We start from the raw sequence: 25,905 nt of genomic DNA, 5'->3' as shown, positions 1-25,905 counted from the left end.
GGGCACCTCCCCTGGGAGGTGCAGGTCAGGGTAGTGGTCACTCCCCTTTCCTTTGTCCAGTTTCGTGCCAGAGCAGGGCTGGGGGATCCCTGAACCGGTGTAGACTGGCTTATGCAGAGATGGGCACCATCTGTGCCCATCAAAGCATTTCCAGAGGCTGGGGGAGGCTGCTCCTCCCCAGCCCTGACACCTTGTTCCAAAGGGAGAGGGTGTAACACCCTCTCTCTGAGGAAGTCCTTTGTTCTGCCTTCCTGGGCCAAGCCTGGCTGGACCCCAGGAGGGCAGACACCTGTCTGAGGGGTTGGCAGCAGCAGCAACTGCAGTGAAACCCCGGGAAAGGCAGTTTGGCAGTACCCGGGTCTGTGCTAGAGACTCGGGGGATCAAGGAATTGTCTCCCCATTGCCAGAATGGCATTGGGGTGACAATTCCATGATCTTAGACATGTTACATGGCCATGTTCGGAGTTACCATTGTGACGCTATACATATGTAGTGACCTATGTATAGTGCACGCGTGTAATGGTGTCCCGCACTCACAAAGTCCGGGGAATTTGCCCTGGACGATGTGGGGGCACCTTGGCTAGTGCCAGGGTGCCCACACACTAAGTAACTTAGCACCCAATCTTTACCAGGTAAAGGTTAGACATATAGGTGAGTTATAAGTTACTTAAGTGCAGTGGTAAATGGCTGTGAAATAACGTGGACATTATTTCACTCAGGCTGCAGTGGCAGGCTTGTGTAAGAATTGTCAGAGCTCCCTATGGGTGGCAAAAGAGATGCTGCAGCCCATAGGGATCTCCTGGAACCCCAATACCCTGGGTACCTCAGTACCATATACTAGGTAATTCTAAGGGTGTTCCAGTATGCCAATGTGAATTGGTGAAATTGGTCACTAGCCTGTTAGTGACATTTTGGAAAGCAAAGAGAGAGCATAACCACTGAGGTTCTGGTTAACAGAGCCTCAGTGAGACAGTTAGTCATCACACAGGGAACACATACAGGGCACACTTATGAGCACTGGGACCCTGGCTGGCAGGGTCCCAGTGACACATACAACTAAAACAACATATATATAGTGAAATATGGGGGTAACATGCCAGGCAAGATGGTACTTTCCTACAATAGGCTCCAGCATTTAGAAAGCTAGAAGCCACTAATCAAATATACAATCCTGGGGCCCAAAGGGTGCCTCATAAGACCCCATGTGGATCCCAAAGTTTGCATAGTGTTAATAGTGGCGCCTCAGAAAAGGTGAGGGCAAAACCAATGATTTCCACAGTGTTCTGGAGGCTGCCAAGAGTGCAGGAGCCCCTACTAGAGCACCGGACAGGTTTTTCCCAAACTCGCTATAAGTCTCCAAGGAGATTAAATTCAATACCCAGGGAAAGGTTTTTCATGTTTCAATGCACTCCAAGAGTTTGTGTTTTCACAAGAGGTTCTGGAATGTAGGGACTCCTGTTATTTTGTCCTAAAACTTCAGTGGCAGCAGTATGAATATAGAAAAAGAACTCCGTTGGCATGTTGTTGAATGTGCAATGCTTTATTGACTATTTTCTAATAGAAATAATGTTACTGTGCTGTGACTGTTTCCCCAAGTTTGTGGCTCTCACTAGATTGGAGAGGCAGAATTTAGGGCCTGGTTAAGATCTCGGCGGATGGAATACTCGGTCACAAACGTGACGGATTTCCCATCTGCCATATTACAAACTCTATAGGATATAATGGGAACGTAATTCAGTGGACGGGATATCTGTCACATTTGTGATGGAGCATTTTCCTCCACCAAAGAGTGCCACAAAATCTGTATTGTTTTAAAAAAAAAATGTGAAAACACATTATTTTACAGTTTTTGAGGGCAAAGGTTTCCTAAGTGGAATTTAAAATTAAAATATATAGAGGTACACCTCAAAAGGTACACGTTAAGCCTCAGAGTCATGTTATTGTGAATGCCCAATCAATCCATGCCAGTTTCACGGATAATAGACTTTACCATTAAATGATTTGGACTGGACTATGGGGAAGTGCAGGATTGTGATGTAGCCCGACTTTGACCACTCAACTTGCATCTTTTTTGCTTCGGAACTACACTCTTTTGTTACAGATCAAACTCTCTTGCTGGTTTGAAGATGTTTGCATACTGGGATGGTTACTGCTTGTTTTTCAAGTTGTGTGAATGTTACACTGAAAAGCTTAATAAAGGCTCTTTATTAAAAAAAATCCGATTATGCATGTTTTAAAAAATGATGCGTATTACCTGTTAGACTCAGATAGCATTTTTCAGTTACCACTTTTATTGGATAACCTCAACAGTGTGATTTAGAAAAAAAATAAGATATCCTCTTAAACATGTAAAAGACATGAAGTCTCAAACATTAGCTGGCGATTGCTTTTCTACTGAAGACGTTAAAAAACATATTGCTTTATTTGGAAAACAACCCCATACCAGAAAAGATCACAGTTACCGATGGTGATTTTCGCTACTCGTCATTTCATCATTCAACTAAAGAATGCTCTGGAAAACAAATTAAAGTGGAATAGATCTTAGTATAGCACGTGTAATAGGCAACATCACTGAAAGAGGCTCATAACATTTCCTTTCAGTGCAATTGAATGAAAAGAAAAATATCTGGTCTATCTAGTGAATGTCTTACAGAGTGAAAATGAGAACAAATATATGCAGGAAACTTAACAGAGAAGATGCATTTCATCACTCAGTCAAGATATGTGGGTCTCTGAATTAGATGAGCTTGAGTCTATTAAGGCTAAAACTGGCCATTGCAAATTGCAAATGGAAATAAAACTCTATCGCACAGCTTTTAGATCGTGAGGAATACCGCTCAAAGTGCATATGTCAGGAGTGACAGTGTGCATTGCCTATCTGTTTTATCTAATAATTGGAGAATGAATTGAACTGTTACATCCATCTATCCATACAATTAGGTTCTGTCACCTGACGTAGCAAATCTCTTTTTATAACTCATGTTTATTATCAAAGGCAAGTAAAAGCATTCCCCATTGATAGCTTCCAGCTGCTGTGCAATGGAACTTTTTTTTTTTTTTTACTGTTGCTTCCATATTGTTCATGCTTTTAGCATTCCGGCACCTGTGTGATGTTAGGCACAAAAATTGATTTTGTTTGACACCGTTGCATCCGAAACTATGCTCATTGCAACTTTCTTTTACCTTCTTGCCAATCCAAAATTAGGTGCCAAAGGATGTTCAAGATTTTTGTGACAAAGATCCAAGCATTTTTCATCATAATTATGCAAATGTTTTGAACAGAGCAGAACCTTTGAATTTTGATTTCACTACAAACACAGTAGAATACTGAGAATCATTCCTTGCTTCAATGCTTATATTTCCTCTGTACAGATACTGGATTTAATGTTTACAAAATGGGTTCATTCAATGCACAGTTGTTTACAAAAGGGGTTTACACAATGCACACAGTTTCATGCCTTTCATTCACCAAGCCAACAATTGCATGAATGCTTCCCCAACCCAGCCCATAAACTAATTTTTTTAGGAAATTAACCAACATTTAGCAGGTTGTTTCCCAACCTGAAAATCCCTATGTGTACGAAGCATGATTAATTAATTTTCGAGTGTAGAGAAGAAAAGTAATTTTTTCATAGGAAAAAATATTTTTCCTGTGAACAAAAACAAAAATTACACTGATCACCACAATAACCCTTATGGATAGTCCAATTATGCACATTACATCAGCAATGCAAAGCGAACCATTTATCTTTGCATGAGATGGAGGGATCCAGCTCTCTCTGTGACACAATTTACGTTCTGCTCTCACACCTAGTTTTCAGTTTGTGGAAGGAACCCCAAGACAGCCACTTCCAATTTGTGAGCCCAGCTTCTCTGCATCCTAAACAGTCCAGTGCGCAAGAGTTCTAGAAAGGGGTAAGACCACAGACTTTCTGTGTATTCTTGTTATTTGTAAAAAATAAATAAAAATAAAGTGTTTTTTTGCTACCCATGTCTGTTGACATTTGGCTCCCTGTTTTTCTGCAAATTTGGTGCCTTGAAACTGCGGTTCTTTTTACCAGTGACTGTTTGAATTCTCCCTCATAGCTTTTCACAAAGACTGCATTAAGATACCCACCCTCCTCCCCACCGGTTTACAATAGACTACATCCACCTCAATGGCTTACGCGAGGGTGTTTAGGAGACTGCTTAATCTGCTCTGTTGTTTAAGCTGTGTGTTGGAAAGTGTATGCACCACTTGTTTTGGCTTGAAAAAGTGATTTATTTGGGTGTGCGACAAGCAGTATTTCAGTGGTTTCAAAAGTTTCCCTTACCTGAAAAGTAGAATCTCCTAGCTTAGAGGTGTGAATTGTGCTTGTCTATATCCAAGGAGATTCTGAATAGAGGAGCACCCCAACCCCTTCCTTCCACAGGGCCCTGGGCTTAAAGTAACTTGGTACTTATGTAAGTTTCTATTGGTTGTTGCATTTGTCTTTGAGTTTGGTTCTTAGGGCTAGTATTTCTATTAGCTTATGGGGTTAAGGGTTTGTGTTCTGATTTGCTCTAGGGCTAAGGTTTCCCCCTGAAGAGTCTAGGGTTTGCATTCTGATTGGTAGTAAGACTAGGGTTCCTATTGGACTAAGTGTTAAGGGTTACTGTTATGATTGGCTGTCAGTGCTAGGGTTCTGATTGGTACTAGTGCTGGGGTTCCTATTGGTCTAAGGGTTTAGGGTTACTTTTCTGATTGGCTGTCAGGGCTAGCGTTCTGATTGGCCGGTAGGGCAAGGGTTTAAGCTTAGGTCTCAGGGCATCTCATCCCGGACGTTGAGGCTAAGGGTGGAGAGGACAAGGGCAGCTGCCTGTTTGGGCCTGTTTGGGCCTGTTTGGGCAAGGTCGAGCCTAGGGCAAGAGATGCGGCCCAATTTTCTATTTTTCAGAAAATGCCTTAATCTCTCCACATCCTCTAGCATCCAAACACAATATCAGCAAATGCACTCTACACATACACCACAAACCTCATACAGATCTCACTGTCTCAACAACCACTGCAAAACTACAAAAAAAACACACCTATACTGCATTTTCACCAACTACAACAGTATGGAACCTTCATTCTCACACAAAATGCAACTCTCTCCCACACCACTAACACAGCCACACATTACAAACACAACACAACGCCATATTACCCAAAACTATAATGCACCCAGACACATACTCCCTGTTCATACAAAACACCAGCTCTTACCACTAATTACTCATAACAGACCCATTTTTATAATGATGAAACCTATACTCAGCCTTCCATCAAACCATCCATAAACACCCTCCTCATCTTTTTACAAATGACACACAACTATAGATCCCTTACATCTAATCCACTACACCTATTACTTCTTCCAATTATCACATCTAACACAATCATAACTGTTGTCTATTCTCTCTTACTCACAACATACACTCTTCTCCAAAACACATCACCACCCCCTATACTTTTCAAACACCACTTACGAGCAGTAACTTACATACGAATTCTTCAGAAAAAACTGCATCCATATCTCCTCTCACTACTCCACAAAAACAAAACAAACACCCCCAGCACATCAAGATAACATACACTTTAAAAATACTTTCCATTACACACACCCGCCTGACTACACAAATAATACAAATTCAAGACCAACTTTACTCCAAAATTCACAATCTTCACCAACATCTACCACAAACACCCCAATACAACAACATCCATTCACCTGCTTCTCCTCTGTTGCACAATTTGGAACCCTACAATATGACCCACACAGTCCATCACCACTCCTAACCCATACTCCTTCCACCCTAGACAGACGCAAACAAAATATACCATGTCAATCTTCAGAATATCACACCCCTATGTCTATTTCAAAAGGCTACTCTACAAAAACCACACAACTCAGTCAATCAATCAGGGAATTTGTAAAAGGCACTACTCACCTGTGAGGGTCTCAAGGTGCTGAAGGGGAGGGGGCTGCTATTGCTCGAACAGCCATGTCTTGAGATGTCTCCTGAAGGTAACGAGGTCCTTGGTCTGACACAAGTAGGTGGGAAGAGTGTTCCATGTCTTGGCAGCGAGGCGCAAGAATGATCTGCCACCGGTAGTTGTTCTGCAGATGCGTGGGACGGTGGCGAGGGCAAGGTCGGCGGAGCGAAGCTGTCGGGGTGTAGAAGGAGAGCCATCTGTTGAGGTCTAGTGTTGGGCAGTACCTTGTGAGCGTCGGTGAGGAGGTTGAAGGTGATTCTCTTGTTGACGGGGAGCCAATGCAGGTCTCTCAGGTGGGCTGTGATGTGGCAGTGGCGGGGATGTCCAGGATGAGGCGTGCGGAGGCATTCTGGATGCGTTGCAGTCTTTCTGGAGTTTGGCCGTGGTTCCTGCATAGAGGGCATTGCCGTCGTCCAGTTTGCTGCTTACGAGGGCTTGGGTGACTGTTGTTCTGGTTTCAGTGGGGATTCAGGAGTCGTCCCATGAGAAGGGGGTGGAGCCGAAGATGAGGACCTCATTTCACTTTCAACCACCACCACCATCTCGCTCTCAACCACCATCACCACCAACAACAAGAACAGACCCAACAAAATGCCTTCTAAGCCTGCTGGACGAGGAACACGATATAGAAGAACAACAGTATTGTGAGCCTCATACAGTTAATATAAACACTAATGACACACTGGCTACATGTTCAAAATATACTGGTAACTCTTCTACAAAACAAAACCACACCACACCACCACCAAAACACAATCTCTAAACTGCCTACTTCTAAATGCTCAATCATTCTCTAAAAACAAGTACCACATCTACAACCTACTTACTGACACACAACCTGATTTACTCTTCATAGGTGAATCATGGTTGGGAGATGATATGACACCAGTGTTGCATGAAGACGTTCCTCCAGGCTATCAAACAATCCCACAAAACCGTATAGGCAAAAAAGGAGGTGGACTAGCTGTTATATTCAAACAGCAATAAATCTAAGCAAAACAGACATCTCCATTCAAGGTTGTGAGGCCCTCCTCACCAGATGCAACCCTACACCAACTTCCTCCTGTAACTTTCTCCTCCTTTACAGACCACCACCTAGCAATTCTACATTCCTAGACACATTTCTATACAAGGTTTCAAACATTCTAACACTAAACTCAACCTATGCATTCTTGGACACCTAAACATTTGGTTTGACAAACCCAATATGCCCCATCGAAAAGCTATAATCACTGGCCTAGTCACATCAATCCCACATAAGATTGTTCACAATTCCACACTCATTGCTGGACACATCCTAGATGTCATTTTTGCAAACCCAGAACTAGATACCATTGAAAGCATCACATCAGTCAAATGATCAGACCACCATTTTGGTAACTTTCCAACATAAAACACCACACATCAACACATCCAAGACCATCTTACATACATCCACCTATCGACCGTGGAACAAACTCAATTTTGAACACTTAGAAACACAACTGAGAGCCAACACAGATCTATAACAATAAATCCTGTTCAACAACTTTACAAGTGGCTACAGGAACCTTTTGATATCGTAATACCACAAAGAAAAATTAAACAGGACAAAAAAAAACAAGCACCCTGGACAAATACAGAACTAAAAAAGATGAAACAAGAAATCAAAAGGCTGCAACAAACCTGGCTCAACTCAAACAACATTCAAGACAAACTTAAACTACACAAACTTAACAGAATATACAAATCAATAAATCAAAAAAGCTAAAAAAGTACTACTTAGACAGAATTCAAAGTGCAGACATAGTCGACTCCTATTTAAAACAAAGGAAAACCACCAGCACCAACCTGTTCCCAAAAATCTCCTCTAAGAGTAAGCTAGCCCAAGCTCTGCACACCTTCAAACAAATATCACAAAGTGAATTTATAGATCTGGTCGAAGCAAGCAGGCCTTCCGGCTGTCCTTCTGACCCTTGTCCACCACACATCTCCAAGAATATTCTTTGATCTGCCTATGGTGCACATCAGTAAGAAGAATTATCAATAATTATTTTAGTACAGTAATCCTTCCTGAAGATCTTAAAAAGGCATACATAGGCTTGTTATCAAAGAAAACAATCCTGAACCCGGAGGGCCCAACAACCACAGACCAATTACAAATGGTCCTTTCCTGGGAAAACTGATAGAAAGCGCAGCTTTCACCCAGATGTCACAATTCATTGAAGATATCTCTATACTTTCAGATTACCAAACTGGAGTCCACCTGAGAAGCAGCACTGAATTTGCCCTCATCACCATCTGGGATAATCTTAAAAACACAATAGTTTGAAATGGCAGTGCTGCACTACTTCTCCCTGACCTCTCAGCTGCCTTTGACTTAGTTGACCATGACACTCTATTACATAGGCTCTGCGAAGCTGGGATACAGGGGACTGCTCTGGACTGGGTCACATCGTACCTTCAAATCAGTACTAATGACATCCATACCTCCCCTTTCTCTCCAAATCCTACTTCACAAAAGCAGGGGTCCCTCAAGGCACAATCATCTCACCCATGCTCTTCAACATCTACATGACCAGCAATCGTCAGTGAATTTCAACTTACATGCTACAACTATGCAGATGACACACAAATACTCCTTAAACTGGAAATCCCCAAAGTCACTGCAAACTCACAAATCTTGAGTTGCCTGAGAGCTGTTGATCAGTAGATGACATGGAGCCATCTCAAACTGAATGCTTCCAAAACAGAAATACTCATATATGGTGAATGGAAAAATTATGAGCCACTCTGCTCCTGACCTAACAATTTGGGGGCACCTCCTAAACTGTCTAAGGAAGTAAGAAACCTTGGAATTACCATGGACTCCAATTTCACAATCAATGCTCAAGTGGACAAATTAGCAAGATCAAGCTTCATCACCATGAAAACTTTGCAACACATCTTTCCCCAACTCGGTTTTCTACACAAGATGCAGGCTACTCTCTCTCTTGTACTACCTAAATTGGATTACACCAATGGCCTCTACCATGGATCATCACTCTCTATTTTTTTTTAAAGTTACAATACATTCAGAACTTGGCTGCCAGACTAATCCTACATGTAAAGCCTCTATCTCACATCTCCCCTGACTTGAGGGCCGTACATCGGTTAGCGGTTGCCAGAAGATCTACCTTCAAGCTGCTTTGCATCACCCACAAAGCAATACATGGAACAGGAATGCTTTTCATCAGGAAAGAAATCAGCAAACCCATTCAACATAGAAACCTGCGCTCAAGATTGGCACCCCACCTCAAGACACCACCATACAAGAAAAAGACAGTAGGTGGTACATCTTTCCCTGTTCAAACGGCCAAATTATGGAATTCATTACCCCCATATGTAAGATCCACGGATAACTATCTTATCTCCGGAAGACTACTCAACAGTTGGCTCCTTCCTACATAACCTCCATACTCAAACAGGAATGGACTACATATCCCAGTGTATGTGTGTAAACATGTTATAATTTAATTATGTGTATCTAGATATGTGTATATCCTTGTACAAATATGTATGATAATGGTTTTATCTTAAAATATGTACATAATCTTTAGGCCTGTTTAAGAAATGTATATTTTACTTCAATTAAAATGTATATATGCATTTGTATATGCATATATCTTATTTATAAATGTTTCCATGTATGTATGTATGTGTGTATATTATTCTACACTTGACATGTTCATAGGTCATTGCATAGTTTCTTTATAAGTTGCTTAATTAGATGCTTATAATCTCTGTTTTTATTTTATCTGTCACAATAGGTAAATATTATCCTAACTATTTATCTACACGCATTTCACTATTGAAATATTGAGGAAAGATAAAATACTGGTACAAAAGTACACAAATACATTACCTTCAAATACTGTAACTCTTGAAATCCTGTGTTTATATGATACAACTTTAAATCTCAATATTTAAACTCCTTATACATTTATTCCCTTGATTATGTAATCATGTATCTATATATATTTACTACTTTAATCCTACTTTACAAGAGAATGAAAAAAAAATAATCTCTTGAAAGCTTTACTTTGTCTGACCATCACCCTATATCTGTATCAATCTATCCTCTATCTCTACTCTCTGACTCACCCCTAACCCATTCTATTACTATGATCTCCAAAATAACTCTTTCTATACTCTTCCCTCCTCTACTCTCCTGGCTCACCCCAAACCTCAGTTTACAACTATGATCTCCCAAACAAACCTACTAAATTCTCCCTCATTGATCTCTCCTTTGACTCATCCCGAACCCAATTTATCTACTATGATCTCCCTAATCCCTTTCTACAGACTCTTCCATCCTCGACCTCTCCTTTACTCATCCCAAACCTCATTTTACTAATATGATCTCCCAATTAATACTTCTGGCTTCTTCACTCCTCCATCCCTCCATTATTCGAACTAACAAACTCAACTGCCCTCCACTCAAATTAACTCACACCTCCGTATACCAATACTAATACTGTACTCATATTTCCCTATACTAATCCACACTTATCATTGGGTTCTGGAGTAGCGTGGTACTCAACAAAAAGCGCTTCAGTGCCTTATCAGGGGTAGTAAGTGCTATAAAAATACAATTACAATACAATACGATTACAATTCAATAAACTGAAACCACGGATTGGCTTTCAACCAGAAAGTCTGGACCCTTTGTTTGCCAACATCAACAGATGTGTTTTTTCCATTTTGATTTATAAAAGGGGCTAGTTATAGTAGCTGTTTTTGGACTCAAAATTAGAAAGCACACAATCCTCCAAGCCCAGTCTCTATTACTTTTTTCTGAAACAGCTTAAAAGGTACCATTTTCTTTTGTGCTTACCTGTGCTGAAGCCCAGATGTTGCGGTCAGAGGTCCACTAACTTTCTGTTTCATGTTTTGGTCATTCACGTCTCTCTTTTTTCTAATCCTGTTGTCTGCAGCCTTTTCTATAAAACAAATATTGCTCTATAACAGCCCACAGCAAAGTGGAGTATAATTTCAACATGGAGCTATTTGTTAAACATATACTGTTTCCTTTGAATGTGCAAGTTGTACATGTGAAACTAACATTATATTGTCTATGAGATGTACATTAGTCTTCCTTAGGGTTTCTAAGCAGAAGAAATGTATTCTGTAGCAGATTAGGGTTGACTTCATATGCTTTGCTTCTACTGACAGTGCCAAAATCATAATTGTGACAATCGGTTGTTACATTGCACTCAGGTCTGTGACAATATTTCTACCTGAAACCTGAAAGGAGCACCTAGTCCATTCCGGAATACCTGGTCATCATACCCATCTGAAAGGAACAGGATCACGCAAAAGCTAATCTGGGTAAGATGGCAAGGACAACTGAAAAAATTGTTAATAACTTGGCAGGATCTGGTCAATCATGCATTCACCAGTAGTCCTCTCATTCAGAGCATCAGGGGTTCTTGACTTGAGAATAGTATTTGATTGCAGCCTCAGCAAGCATCAACAGTTTATAGTAGAAAAAGAGTCTTCTGCCTTTTGGTACATAGTGGTTCAAACTATTTTGTTTCATTTCTTTGTGACAAACAGCCTAATGTAATTCCCCCCTGTGTGTGACAAAGTAAATATGAATGAAAGTAAAACATTTGATATTGGACATTTATGTTGTAAGCATTAGAATATCACTTTTTCACTGAACGGCCAGAAAAATTATTACGCGTTTGGTGAGCTACCAGTACAACAAAATTGTTTAGCAAGAACATGCATACATACAGTTTGCTATGACAGTCTAGACGTTTGATTTAAGTTTGGGTGCTTATGTCTGTGATTCAGCCAGAGATGTGGGCACTATATGCTGGGAATGCATGGATGGAACAGCTCAAGCATCTATTCTTGCTGGAACAGGTTATTTTCGGAAAGAAAATGATAGTTGACTCATGACATCATGCATTAAAAGCAAATACTTTGAAAGGGCTCAAATACATGTTTTTATCAATGAAGTGTGGTTTTATGTTATCCTCAATCATAAGATCTAAGTGTTCAATTACATCAGAAAGGACAATCTCCCTTTATGTAAAAAGTGCTACTATTTTCTTTTGGGCCAGAGAATTTTTTTCAGAGACAAGACTTGCATTTTATGTTATTATTTGATGCAATAGTCTTAATGCATCACTGCTATTAAACTGCGTAGATACAAGCTTCAGAGTTTTTACATATTAACTGACAGTCTTTTGAGATGTAGTGAACTATCTAGAGGCTAGCCCTTGATTCATATTTGCTCATAATCTCTTTTGCATTGTTCACAGAGATTTCCCTTGCTTAACAGACCATAGATTTCCATAATGAGCAGATGCTGCTCCGAATGAAGTGTCTGAATGTTCTTTTCTTTGTTCAATATTGCTTGTGAAGGTTTCTCTTTGGGTAGTTAGCGTGAGTCATAACATCACTCCTGAGTACTATAAGTGATGTTGTAGTGGAACTTTAGCATCCTTGGGACTGGGAGACAATTTTGGTAGAAGAGCTAATCAGATGGTCTTCAACTGATTTGTTTTTTTAGTTTCCCTGCAGTGCAAAATTGAAAACAGGAAACTGGAAATCAGAAAAAAAATTGTGTTCAGGCTGCCCGCACGTCCCTAGATCGAACACCACTGTTTAGGAAAATGTGAGCTGATTAGAGTTTAATTTGTAAAAGTGTAAGTGCCAGGTCCCAAAGTTTTTCTCAGAAGGCCATGCCAGGAATGCCGAATACCAAGGCAGCCTAGTTTTAATGCATTCTCATTCCATGTTGTATTCTTGCTTTTTCTTTCTTCTCACTGTTTTCTCATCTTGCTCGTTCTCATCCTTTTCAAATTGTTCCTGCTTTTTTCTCTCCTGGTCTGGGGAAACATCTCATGCTGAAAAGTCCTGTCCCCAAAAATGAGGGCTTGTGGCTGTCCAGGGGGACCTATCCAGGTAATAAGAATAGTGCTATGATTTTCTGGTTAGCTAATGACAGACAGTCAGAAAAGCCCATACCATTAAATGCCGTAAATGATGAGAGCCAGGAAAAGTTACTGCAGTCATGCACCACCACAAAATTATTGTCTGCTGTTTGCTTTCATTTTAGTCCCATTTCAGGCAGAAACCAAATGTCCGAAAATGGCAGATTCACACCATGATCTCTATAAAGAGAGTCAATGAATCCATCACTAATTTCTAAAGCACAGCTAATCACTTATAGGGTGTCATGGCGCTACGGGTATGTTGTTGTTTACAGGAAAACAGATGGATTTTTGGGCCCTGGTATATTGAGGTTGTATTCAGGCGTGAATAACAGTTACATACTTGCACACTTAAGAGTCATGAGAATTAACATTTTTAGGTGCTCATGCATGCTGAATATATTCGCTCACCTTCGACAGTTTTTAACCGCTTGACTTTCCCTTGTTCAGAAATTTGCAGAATTTTCTCTATTTCTATATAAAAGTTTTGCACCAGTCTCTTGACACCACTGCTGGTCACATATACACTCTCAACTGCAGTGTCTATCAAACGATCCTAGAGGATAAAAATATTAAATTACTTTGAATGCAATGTATTTGAAAAAAACCTGTATTTGACTTTTCCATGTTGGTTCTTGTTGGTTCTTACTTATCATTTATATAATGGCTTTTACCTCAAAAATGTGAGATGCTACTGAATCATTACATCAAAGAGTATTTGTTTATATTTTTGACATCTTAAAACAGGCACTGGCTGACACTACTCTTGATATTTTGAAGAGGCCAGTCACATAGTCACATTCTGAACATACATAAGTTAGCAAACTGCTGAGGACAAGAAACTGTTTACTGTGTGAGAGCAGGTGGTGGGGCCTGGGAATAGCAGAGCCTTGGGTTGGTTACTGTATTTCCAGTTGTTTAAGGTCCACAACGAGGTGACAGAGCTCTGTGCCAAGCACTAGTTAAGAGCCACACCTAGCCTTCCCGTCCCTCCCTTAAAAAATATAAAGGCTTCTGAATCTGCTACTAATGTTCCTGAGGCAGACAGCAAAATCCTCAAGGGACATGGGTTGTGAGAAGCCTCTTCAAATGAGCTACAAACCTACTCTCACAATGGGTTTCCAGTTCACTTATCCTCACACTGTGTGATAGAGGCTCTCCACCGGGTGACCACGTAAAGGGAGCCGATATCCCACAGTTTAGCTGTGTGAGTTGGCCAGTCTGTATTGAGTACTTCTGCTGCTGTAAAAAGAAAATTTTCTATAATTATGTGTGAAAACGATTCAATGTGTTGATTAACTTTGGTGCCAACATCTCTTATTTAAGAATAATTGCATTAACATCTGTAGCTAGGGTATTAATCACAATAATCTAGTCTTTAAGGTGCAAATGGGGCTGAGAATCACCTTCTGAAAGTAAAGGATAGACTTAATCCTAATACTAGATCAGGGAGAAGCTGGCATGTTGGTCTTGCTAGATCCATCAGAAGCATCCGATGCTCTGGACCATGACGTTCCCCTGGACCCTCCATATTGACAGCAGGTATGTTCATGAGAGCAAACATTGGTGTTGTCTAATGGATGTGCTTAATGAAGACTGGCCGGTAATCCCCTATAGAATCTAACAAGACCTGTGTGAATCCACACCAGTAGTTAACATAAACATGCAGTACGTACTAGAATTGATTCAGGCGTGATACCAGAACATTTTTCTCAAAATATTGACTGAGAATCCTAAATACCATTAACATAAATATTGCCTCATTGAAGTTAGCAATAGAAAATCTACACCTAATACGATGACGATACTGTGAACGATATTTAGGACCTGATATCTATGTCAGACAATATTTCTCCATTCAATATTCTGAGTTTCAACCATTTTCCCAAGAAAAGGTTACATGTTCACACATGTGCAGGCAACAAGAACATTATTTTGAAGCTGTGATTTCTCAGCTAACATCACATTCTCAGTCCCTGATTGGAATCATCCAAGACAAGGTGAAGGATAACTGGTTTAACTTAAACAATGCGAAGAAAGGATTATTATAGTGCTCACAGAATTACTTAGTTTAGTCACACTATTACCTTCCCATGACAGTTTACCAGATGAAGAAACTCACTGCCTCTGTATTAAAAAACTATCAACTACTGTGGAGGTTAATTCAGCAGTTTACTAAGCCTCTTACTATCCACTGATTTTCCATTGTATGAAACCTTTTCTTTCTCTGGTACATCTGGACGCCATTGCACATGCTATTATTGGTGATAAACTGGATTACAGACTTGCCCTCTATTGTGACATTTCTCAGCACCTTCTGCATCAATGACGAAGCGCTGAATTCTCATATTGGGCGGGGTGCCAATTGCACACCTAGCATAGACTGGAAAAGTGCTCCTGATTACATAGAAAATGTGCTGTAAACAGTGCAAGCACAAACGCTGACAGTTCATGTTTGCACATAAGAGAGTATATCAGATAAAGACAGGGCCAAGGTTTGAAACCGTGGCTCTGTCTTTCACTGGAGGCAGACGGGTCTCCATTTGAAGAGAGGGATGCCTGGAGAATTACACTGACCACTGTGCCTTCCCCCTATTACAATGTACCTCAGGGTATGCATTATGTACACATAATCAGGACAGTTACCAATAGTTTCTTTGCCTCTGCACCAGCTTCTATAAGTTGCAAGTGCAAAGGCAAAATATTGCCTCATTTGCATGGGCCACACCCCTTGCAAGGAAGTGAATACCCCCATTGTGATTGTATTGCCACAAAATGTGTGCTGGCGTGAAACATATCACAGGAGGGGACACAGAACGATCTGTGGCCCCTTTTACAAAACTAAAGTGCCAATGGGCTCAAAAAGCGGGAAAAAATGCCCTTTTTCCACTCCCTCTGGTGCAACCTTTGGTAATTCAGCCACAGGTGGTGAAAAAACACAAGAGACACACATTGTGATGAACTTATAGTGAGTAGTGATGAAGCAGAAAATGAAGGTTTTCATTTATTAGCGCTTAAACGTAGTACTGCAATAATCATGTGTGACTTTAACCGAACTAATAAAGATTGTACGGGGACAAAATGTGCCCTTAGAGTAGTTTGCCAACATTTATAAGCGTGCTTTATATAACGTGGTGTATTGGAATTGCACTAATCCGACATAATCGTAAACGTGTGCTATGATTTGCTTGTTTGAAATGCTTTAGCTTAGCATTACTTTAGTAGAGGCTTCGGCCTAGTTGCCTGGTCTCACGGTTTAGATGCTCGTATTTTTCCAATGTGCTAATAAACGTGTATTTTGCTTGAAGCTGTACTTTTCCACTGAGATCGTTCACATGCTTATCTTAAGGTTTCGTGCCAGCTTGGCATTTTTCTCTTTACTCCAAGGTCGATCTGCAGGTGCGGACAATGGAAGCTCTGAAAGTGAGTTAATTGGTATAAAAAGTTGCAACTTGCGTACCCATCTCCAAGGATAATGTATGCTTAAGTAAAAGCTTGAGAACTGTCGTTTTTGATTGGACAATTTGAAGCTAACCTATGAACCCTCCAATGGAAGACCCTACTGGATTTGAACTGTTGTCTATTTAAACCAGGTGCACGAGAGGAAAGTAGCCTTTTGCAGCCATTACCAGCTCGATACCCGCCATTTTGCAGGACTTTGTAGCTATTATGGCCCACCTTGCTGCGACGCCATTTTGAAAGAGACTTTGATGCTTTCTCTAATCGAGAGAAAGAGACTTTAAATGATTCTTGCCCTAGAGACTTTAACTTTGATCCCTTTGCATGAAGTAGTAGTTTTATTTTGCCGCCGTGAGGCAATTGCCCCGTCCACCCCTGCCCCTTTGCCCCGTCCCATGCTGATCGAGAAACGGTACCTGTGAGACGAAGACTTCCTTGAATGCTGATTGTAATTGGTAAATATGAAAGGAAATTGTACAATTGCATTGTGTTTCTTTTAGGTAACCAACTGCTGATTTTTGATAAGAACCCTAGTTAGGAGTTTTTCCAAATTAATGTTGCTAAATTGTTTTTGCATGAAGTCCCACATGCCGATGCTAATTTGAGGTTAGATGAGGATTCTTTTGTTGTGCTGACTAAATGTATGCAATTAGTTCATTACAGATTATAGTTTTAGTGATTTGCATTGCTATTATCGAATGCCTTGTTATTCAAATGCTGCATAGATTGCACTTGTTTCGCCATTATGGACAGCTATTAATGTTCATTTATGTTTATCATTTGGTGTTGAGACACATTTATATTGTGCTAGCTTTGTTAATATAGGGAAATAAATTCACTAACTTTGAATAAACTGGTGTGGTTATTCCTGACTGAAAGGTCAGGGTTCGTCGAAATGTATTCTGGATTAATTGTTAAGTGTTATGTTGATCAGGGTATTGCTTATGTTCGTTATTGATTATTGATTTAATGAAATTGGCTGATTAAGGGTGTCGAGGGTCCCACTTAGCCAAAAGATTCATCGGCCTAAAGAGCGTCCAAATACAGGTAAATTATTAGTACGGAACGCTCTATCAGTAGATGGTAGCAGAGGACGGTTTCGCCTTTTGAGACCCCGTACTCTTAAAGTACATGGTGTTGAGATGACGGTTACGCCCTTTGAGACCCCATTCGGGAAGTTGAATAAGATTTTTCTTGGGTAAAATAGATTGACAGAATGATGATGGGCTAGGTCCACCGCGACTTTCCCGGGATCTCGGAGCTTGCGAATGAAGAGAATGGAGGTGTGGAATCAGCGTTGGCGGTACTAGTGATGGTATGAGTGAAATTAGGGTTTTGTGCTTGCACAGCTTATTGCCGCAGATTGGGTGAAAAGGTTGCGAGGAATTTTTTTCTTTTTAGAGGATAGCGGAGGTGCGACTCCGAGTGTAGAAGTAGAGAAGTCGTCGAACTTCATAGAAATAGCGGAGGTGCGACTCCGAGTGTGAGAGTAGGGAAGTCGTCGAACTTCATGTGCGTGTGGCGCTTTGTGCATAAAAAGGTCCACGTGGTTGTTGTTGTTGAGACGGGCCCTGCGAGGTCAAGAGACTCCGGAGTATGTTGATTTATGTTGTGGTCTGGGCGGTTTAGTAGGTTGATCGGGCGTGGTCAACGAGTCGGTACGTGTGTTAAGGGAGTGAAAGGAACTTCGACTTCGGGCTTTGACAAAATTCTAAGTGCACTAGAATAGATCACTGACAAGTTGAGAGTAGGTCTGCGGGTCAGATTTGCTTGCGAAAGTGGGGACCGAGAAAGATGGAATAACTGCCGAGGCTAGTGAAAAATCCCTAAGGTCCTGAAGCGATTGTGTTACCCTTCCTGTAGTAAACCGACAGATCTGTTTTATTTTGGTAGCTCGCGATACATGCAAGAAGTTGTTACGAGAGGAGCTGAGTGAAGGAGGACTAGCCGCGAGGCTTTGTCAGCCGCAGTTTGTGTGAGTGTGACGTCACTAGGAGCCGCGCTGGGATAGGTTGGTTGGAGAGAAGGGTCGCGCACGGATTGGACGCAGTCCGTGGGGCTCGATTGGAAGGGGAAAGGCAAGCGAAGAGTATTCCGGGAATTAAAGTCACCTATTGATTACAAATTTTGTGAAATAAAAGACGAGAAAATGAAATTTTTTAAAGCATTAAGGAGTGCGATGAAGGGGGAGTCTTACATTAAAGCGAGCGTAGGAGAGGAGACGCCGCCCGAAGGTACACCAGCTTACATTGTAATGGAGGAAAAGGGGGTAGCTCCGTGCCTTTGGCTAAAGCAATGGCACAAGCTGACAGAGAAGCATGGGAGCGTAGTATTCCCGATCCATGGGACATTCAATATAAGGATACTAGAGAATTTGAGATTCACGATGTACGACATGAAGGTACCTCCAAGGCCAGCACAGTTTGAGGCTCTAGCAATTTGGGAACTGATGGCTAGACAGCAACAGCAAAATAAGTTCGAGACAAGGATAAGAAAGGTAGAAAAGACACTAGCGGACGCTAGGTGGGATAATGCACAGAAGGTGTGGAGGTCAGATGTATTGCATGGGATAAAATTGTTTCCCGCAATTACTAAGGAAGAAGAGGAGACAGGTAAGAAAACTACCTGCAAGACAAACAGGAGGTGTTCTAAGGATAGAGAGGACGAGGAAAAGTTGAGAAGAGAAGAGGAGTTAGAGGATGAGGAGTTAATAATGCAATTGCTGAACGACCGTCCACCACCTTATGCAGAGAGTGGACAAGGTCCAAGTACCAGTTCTGCCCCTCCGGTATCGGTACAGAACCGTGAAAGTCAGAGTTCAGGAGCTTCATCGGGATCTAAGGACCCGAGTCTACTGTTCACCCCGCAGATACCGCAGGTTAGGAGAATATATCCAGATGTGCCCATGTTGAAACAAGTAGAAAATTATCAGCCGCAGATCCCAGCATACTATAGTAGTGACAACGGTGCAGGAATGATTCTAGATCCAACCGTAAGGGGAGTACAGAATGGTCACAACCCGACATTGGCACAAGCCGAATCAACTCAGTTTTTGATGCCTCAAAAGCAGATGCAAGGGGGAAATGCACATGCTCAGATGACGGGGAGTCAGATGGGCATGCCGGCAATGATGACCCATAGTGTGGGAATGAACATGTCTCAGAACATGGGAAATGGACAGAACCCAGATGCGATATCCCTACCCATTACTGTAGGTCCACCGGTACCTCTGTACAGTCAGCCTAACTTAGGTATGAGCGGTCAGGGATCAATGCTGCAGAATGGGACAGAAAGGAGGTGCATAGAAAACACTCCAGGGATAACTCCAATAGCGGCTCAGCCAACTGGATCCGGATCCTTGATGGAGTTTAGTCCCATATGTGCTCAGTCAACACTGGTGAGGTCAAGTCCCCCACTGGTGATACCGCTGTCATCGAATACTGAAAAGTTGCCGCAACCATCAATGGCAGTCGATGTGAACGCTACACTGATGGGGTTGAATGCGCAACAGCTGACACAGTGGTTCAACAGTCTGAATTCCACACAAAGCTCAGCCAGTGGGAAGGGAGAAGATTATATGAATAGGATGAGGTTGAACATGGAAGCACAAGAATTGGTGGAAGGGACTATGGGTGTGAATAGGTTAGAGTCCTACTCGGAAGAAGAGCTGAGATATCTATGTCCCAGGATTACGAAAGAAGTGAATAAGGTACATAAAAGCTTGCAGGAAATAGCTGACAAAAACGGGGTGGATATAGACAAGACAAAACACTTGAGCAGAAGCTACAGATTGGATTTTGGGACCACAGATTTTGAACACATGAGGTCAGCAGGCATGAAGGCGCACCTTAGAGAATTGCTGCAGAGTGCACAAGTGTGGAGGTGCTTAGACAAGTGGGAAAGCAGGTGGGTAAAGAGAAAGGAAAAGAGGAGGGACAGTGCTACAGAACTTAACGAGAAAAGACCACAGAGTAGCGAGGCAGTAACCATGTTACCAATGAGGGAGACAGCAGGGGGAAAATTAATACATGTACCATGGCACAGAAGCGACATTCAGTCATTTACGGATGATTTTCCCAAACTGAGAGAGAAGCCGATTGAATGGTATCAACAGACTGATAGGTTTGTGAAGCTTGCAAAATGTCTCTGGGAAGACCTGAACACCCTCTTTGAGATTGTGGTTCCAGCAGATTTGTGGGAGGATTGCAAAAGAGCTGTAGGTTGGCCGACAAGTGAACCAGAGAGAGACAGGGACACGGGTGCACCATCACCTATGGTGATGAGCTTGTACTACAAGGTGATTGAGCATTTGAAAACGAAAGTTGCCGCGAAAAATGTGGATTGGCAGAAGATTGATCGAACTGCCCAAGAGGCTAAAGGGTCGATTCATAGTTACTATGAGAGGTTGTTGAAGGCGTTCAAAAACTACAGCGGCACGGAAACAATAGAGGCGAAGGATATGCTTCATTTTGTGTTCAGATTTGTGGAAGGGCTGAGACCAGAGATAAGTCAGATGATAAAGTCGCATTTGATTTGTTGGCAGTCGAAACCTATTGATGAGGTGTTGAATTATGCGAAATACTGTAGTGACGAAATTGAAGTGAAACAGAAAAGGTTGAAAGAGAAGGTGATGATGATGCAACTTAAAGCAGCTCAGACAGGTCTGCAAGGTTTGCAAGGGATGCAAGGGTTCCAACAGCAGGTACCGCAACCGCAGCCGCAGTTGCAGGGAAATATGATGTTTCAGCCACAGGCGAGAGGCAGAGGCAGAGGAGGTTTTGTGAATAATGGTCCGGATTTGAACACTGTTGTGAATGGTGTGCAGGCAATGAAGAAGGTGATGCCGTGTCACGTGTGCGGAATCGTCGGTCATTGGAAACGCGAGTGCCCGATGGTGGTGCAGGAAGGTGCAGGTGCAGGTGTTGGTCAGCAAAACAATGATGTCAATGCATTTCAGACAATGAGGGGACCGAAAATGAGAGGTCCAAATCCAAATTTTCAAACCATAAATCAGTTGCAGGGATTACAACCTATGCAGCCGCAGCAGATGCAGATGCCTCGTATGCAGGTGACGCAAATGCAGCCAATGCAACAGCAGTTTCCCATGGTACCTAATCAGCAAATGCAAATACCTTTGGCACCAATGAGTCAGCAGCAAGTGATGGTTCCTCCACAGGTCTCGGGTCAGGTAATGAGTACAAATGGCACAGTACAACAGTTCCCACTACACAGTGAGAGTGGAATAAACAATGTATGGGAGAGTGAAAGTTCAGAAGAAGAAGGAGATTGTGTGCTTGCAGCATCCTTGGAAGTTGATCAAAAGGGTCCGTACGTAGAGGGAAGAGTAATGGGTCATCGTGTTTCATTCTTGGTTGACACAGGAGCCACACGTTCAACTGTTAAGAGCAGTGAAGTACCAAATTTGCCACTCTCAGGGAGGACAGTTCAAGTGGTGGGAGTAGCAAACAGGCACATGACGAACCCAATAACAGATCCGGTACCAGTCAGCATCGGTAACTATCAAGGGGTGCATCAGTTTGTGGTATGTGACTCAAGCCCGATAGCACTGTTAGGGAGAGACTTGTTGTGCAAATTGGGTTGTTCGATTATGTGTTCGAACGAGGGAATAAAAATTCAGACGAGCAGTGATGGGGAAGAAGAGGACAGTGTAGAGGGGGATGAGATGGAAACTGTCGATGAAGAGTATCCTCTGATTTGTCTTTTTCCGATGATAACTGAAGAAGATATTCCAGCTGAATTACGGGAAACAGTCGGAAAGGAAGTGTGGGATATGACAGGGAAAGAGGTGGGATTGATGAAAGGAGTGGAACCAGTGAAAGTGACTGTAAAGCCCAATGCAATCTTTCCCCAGACCCCACAATACCACATGGCACAAGACACCCTCATGAAAGTTGCTCAACTTATTGACGAATTTGTAAAACAAGGGGTACTGAAAGAAGTGTTAAGCAGTCCATGTAATTCACCAATAATGGGACTAATAAAGCCAAGTGGAAAGGTCCGACTAGTGCAGGACTTAAGGAAAATAAATGACATCATAGTCATGTGTTGCCCTGTCGTATCAAATCCAGCTGTGATAATGTTTCAAGTCCCTTGCGATGCTGAGTGGTTCTCAGTCATCGACCTGTCCCAAGCATTCTTTTCTGTGCCTCTTCATGAGGACAGCCAATTCCTCTTTTGTTTCAAATTCCTAGACAGAGTTTACAGTTGGTGTCGAATTCCTCAAGGGTTCTCTGAGTCACCGTCCATCTTCAATCAGATTTTAAAGAAAGATTTGGAAGCATTAGAATTGCCATTCGAGTCAACCCTAGTACAGTACATTGATGACTTACTGGTTGCATCAAAGACAGAAAGTGGCTGCACAGCCGATACCATTGCTCTGTTGAACCATTTGGGAAGGAATGGACACAAGGTGTCTCCTTCCAAATTGCAGTTCTGTCAGAAGAAAGTGAAATACTTGGGTCACCAAATAGAGAAAGGGTCACGGAGAATAATGAAGGAAAGAATTACAAGTGTACTTCAAATGAGTCCACCCAAGACAAGGAGGGAGGTGAGGAAGTTTTTGGGAATGGTGGGCTACTGTCGCCAGTGGATTCCCAACTTCTCAACTTTAGCGAAGCCTTTACTGAAACTGACCCAGAAGGATGCCCTGGATCAAATTGAGCTGAAAGGAGATGAGATGGATGCTTTTATTGAATTGAAAGAATGCATGTGCAGGGCTTCAGCTTTAGGTATGCCTGACTACACAAAGCCTTTCACATTGTTTTGTCATGAACGTGATGCATGTTCTTTGTCTGTCTTGACTCAAGCCCATGGTGGCATAAACAGACCAGTAGCGTATTTTTCAGCTACTTTGGATCCGGTCGCAGCAGCACTTCCAGGGTGTTTGCGCGCCGTAGCAGCAGTTGGTATCAGCCTCACTCAGAGTGAAGGAATAGTGATGGGACACCCAGTAACAGTCATGGTCCCTCACTCAGTTGAGATACTTTTGACCCGCTCCCGAACGCAACACATGACCGGAGCAAGACTCACAAGGTATGAAACGATAATTCTGGGCTCACCGAATGTGCAGCTGAAAAGGTGCACTACGTTGAATCCAGCAACCTTGCTTCCTGGTGAAAATGCTGAAATTGAGAACGCTGAAGACGTCGAGCATGACTGCCTTCAGGTGACTGAATTTTGCACAAAACCTCGACCTGACATTAAGGATACTAAGCTTGATGAAAATGACCAAATTGTTTTTGTTGATGGTTCATGTCTAAGAGATGGGATGGGAATTTTGAAAGCAGGATATGCTGTATGTACTGTAACAGGTGTCTTGGAAGCGGGCTGGCTTCAAGGAGTCTATTCTGCACAAGTAGCAGAACTTGTAGCCCTTACAAGAGCATGTCAACTGTCTGCATTGATGAAAGTCACCATTTACACTGATAGTCAGTACGGGTTTGGGATTGTGCATGACTTTGGACAACTATGGTCACAGAGAGGTTTCCTGACTTCTTCAGGATCCCCAGTGAAAAACAGGGAGAGAATAAGGGAATTGTTACACGCCATTCAAATGCCAGCCGAAGTTGCAGTGGTAAAGTGTAGTGCTCATACAAAAGGACAGGATTATGTTTCTCTGGGAAATGCATATGCGGATCAAGTTGCAAGATTTTGTGCCTTGAATTGTATATTACTCAGAGATGAATGGAATTCAATAAATGAACCAGAACTCGAACCAGCTGAAGCATTTGCCTTGAAAGTTGTAGATACAATAGATGAATTAAAAGCACTACAGAATAACGTCAGGGAGGATGAAAGAGATTCCTGGATTAAATCACAATGTATAAAGAGACCAGACGAGTTATGGGTTTCAAATGAGGGAAAATTTGTTTTGCCAAACAGTCTCTTGTCACAGCTTGCGCGGTTCTATCATGGGCAAGCTCACCTAGGGAGAGATGCCATGATAAGATTGTTCAAAACTGATTGGTTTAACCCCAGATTTCGTCAAGCTGCAGAAGCAGTTTGCCATCGATGTGTCACTTGCCAGCAGATGAACCCAGGAAAGGGAACAGTTGTGAACGTGAGCCACATTGGTAGAGCAAGTGGCCCGTTTAGTCGAATGCAGATGGACTTCATTGAGATGCCTGTGCATGGAGGTCTGAAGTATGTGTTGGTGATTGTGTGCATTTTTAGTCACTGGATTGAGGCATACCCCACACGTAGAAATGACAGCCTTACAGTTGCAAAGCTACTGTTGAGAGAGTTGATACCACGTTTCGGATTCCCGATCTCTTTAGAATCAGATAGGGGAAGTCACTTCAATAACGAGGTGATAAAGTTACTTTGCGAAGCGCTGAACATTGAGCAAAAACTGCATTGTAGCTATCGCCCTGAAGCATCAGGACTGGTGGAGCAGATGAATGGTACACTGAAATCAAGAATGGCGAAAATATGTGCATCGACAAATTTGAAATGGCCTGACGCATTGCCCTTGGCGCTAATGTCAATGAGAAACACCCCTGACAGAAAGACTGGATTGTCCCCGCACGAAATCCTCATGGGCAGGGCCATGAGACTTCCTGCAGTTCCCGCAAACGCGCTTTTGAATATTACAGATGATATGGTGTTAGACTACTGCAAAGGTCTGGCTGACGTGGTTCGCTCTTTCTCTCACCAGGTGGAAGCAACCACCTTACCACCGATCCAAGGTCCAGGACACGCACTGAAAGCAGGTGACTGGGTCGTGGTAAAGAAGCACGTGAGGAAGTCGTGTCTGGAACCCCGTTGGAAAGGCCCTTTCCAAGTGATCCTGACGACAACTACCGCTGTGAAGTGTGCGGGAGTTCCCAACTGGATTCACGCCAGTCACACAAAGAAAGTGTTGTGTCCCACAGATGAGGAAGTTGAAGCGCTGAAACTGCCAGTGCCTGATAAAACAGTGCTGAGTGCTGAGACAGAACAAAACCGAACTGAAAGCGAACAGGCAGAAACAGGAGAGAGAGAAATATTCTCTGAGAACGAAGAGACTAACTCACTTGAGGAAGACCAAGGAGAAAGTTCAGACAGCGACGAAGCAGCTGAAGGTGACAAAGAACCTGAAGCAGCTGAGGGTGACAAAGAACCTGAAGCAGCTGAAAGTGATACAGAGCCTGACGAAAGTAACGGTGACGAAGGGCTCGAAAAAGGTGAAAAAGCAGGAGAGCCTGATCAGAGGAGGGCTTTCCCAGAAGCAGACGATACAGAGAAAGAAAAAGAGAACGTGATTGATTCCCCAGAAGGAGGGGACAAGGCAGGACAGAACGAAAAGGTTCAAACTTCCACAGAAAGGGTCGCAGGTCCATCAAATGGACATGGTGCAAAGAGGAGACTAAGTATATCACCAGTAAAACAAAGGACTGAAGAAAGTTTGAACGACGGAGAAAGGCCAAAAGTGAAAGAGAAAAGAAAGGAAGTGTCTGTCGTGGTACCAACCTCAAGTGA

General features: G+C 42.3%; 1 protein-coding gene across 1 annotated transcript in view; it reads right to left on the bottom strand.

Moving 5' to 3' along the window:
* Window positions 1–25,905, bottom strand: part of EVC (EvC ciliary complex subunit 1) — a 436,134-nt gene that overhangs the window by 51,657 nt on the left and 358,572 nt on the right. The window contains exons 16-17 of the mRNA XM_069203012.1: window positions 13,378–13,522; window positions 10,854–10,959 (exon numbers count right to left, since the gene is read on the bottom strand). Of these exons, the coding sequence (XP_069059113.1) occupies window positions 10,854–10,959; window positions 13,378–13,522 (251 nt within the window). The remainder of the gene's footprint in view (window positions 1–10,853; window positions 10,960–13,377; window positions 13,523–25,905) is intronic.

Source organism: Pleurodeles waltl, chromosome 1_2 (genome assembly GCF_031143425.1).
Source record: "Pleurodeles waltl isolate 20211129_DDA chromosome 1_2, aPleWal1.hap1.20221129, whole genome shotgun sequence".
NCBI lineage: Eukaryota > Metazoa > Chordata > Amphibia > Caudata > Salamandridae > Pleurodeles > Pleurodeles waltl.
The sequence above is the reverse complement of the archived record's forward strand: the minus strand, read 5'-3'. Positions and strand labels throughout refer to the sequence as shown.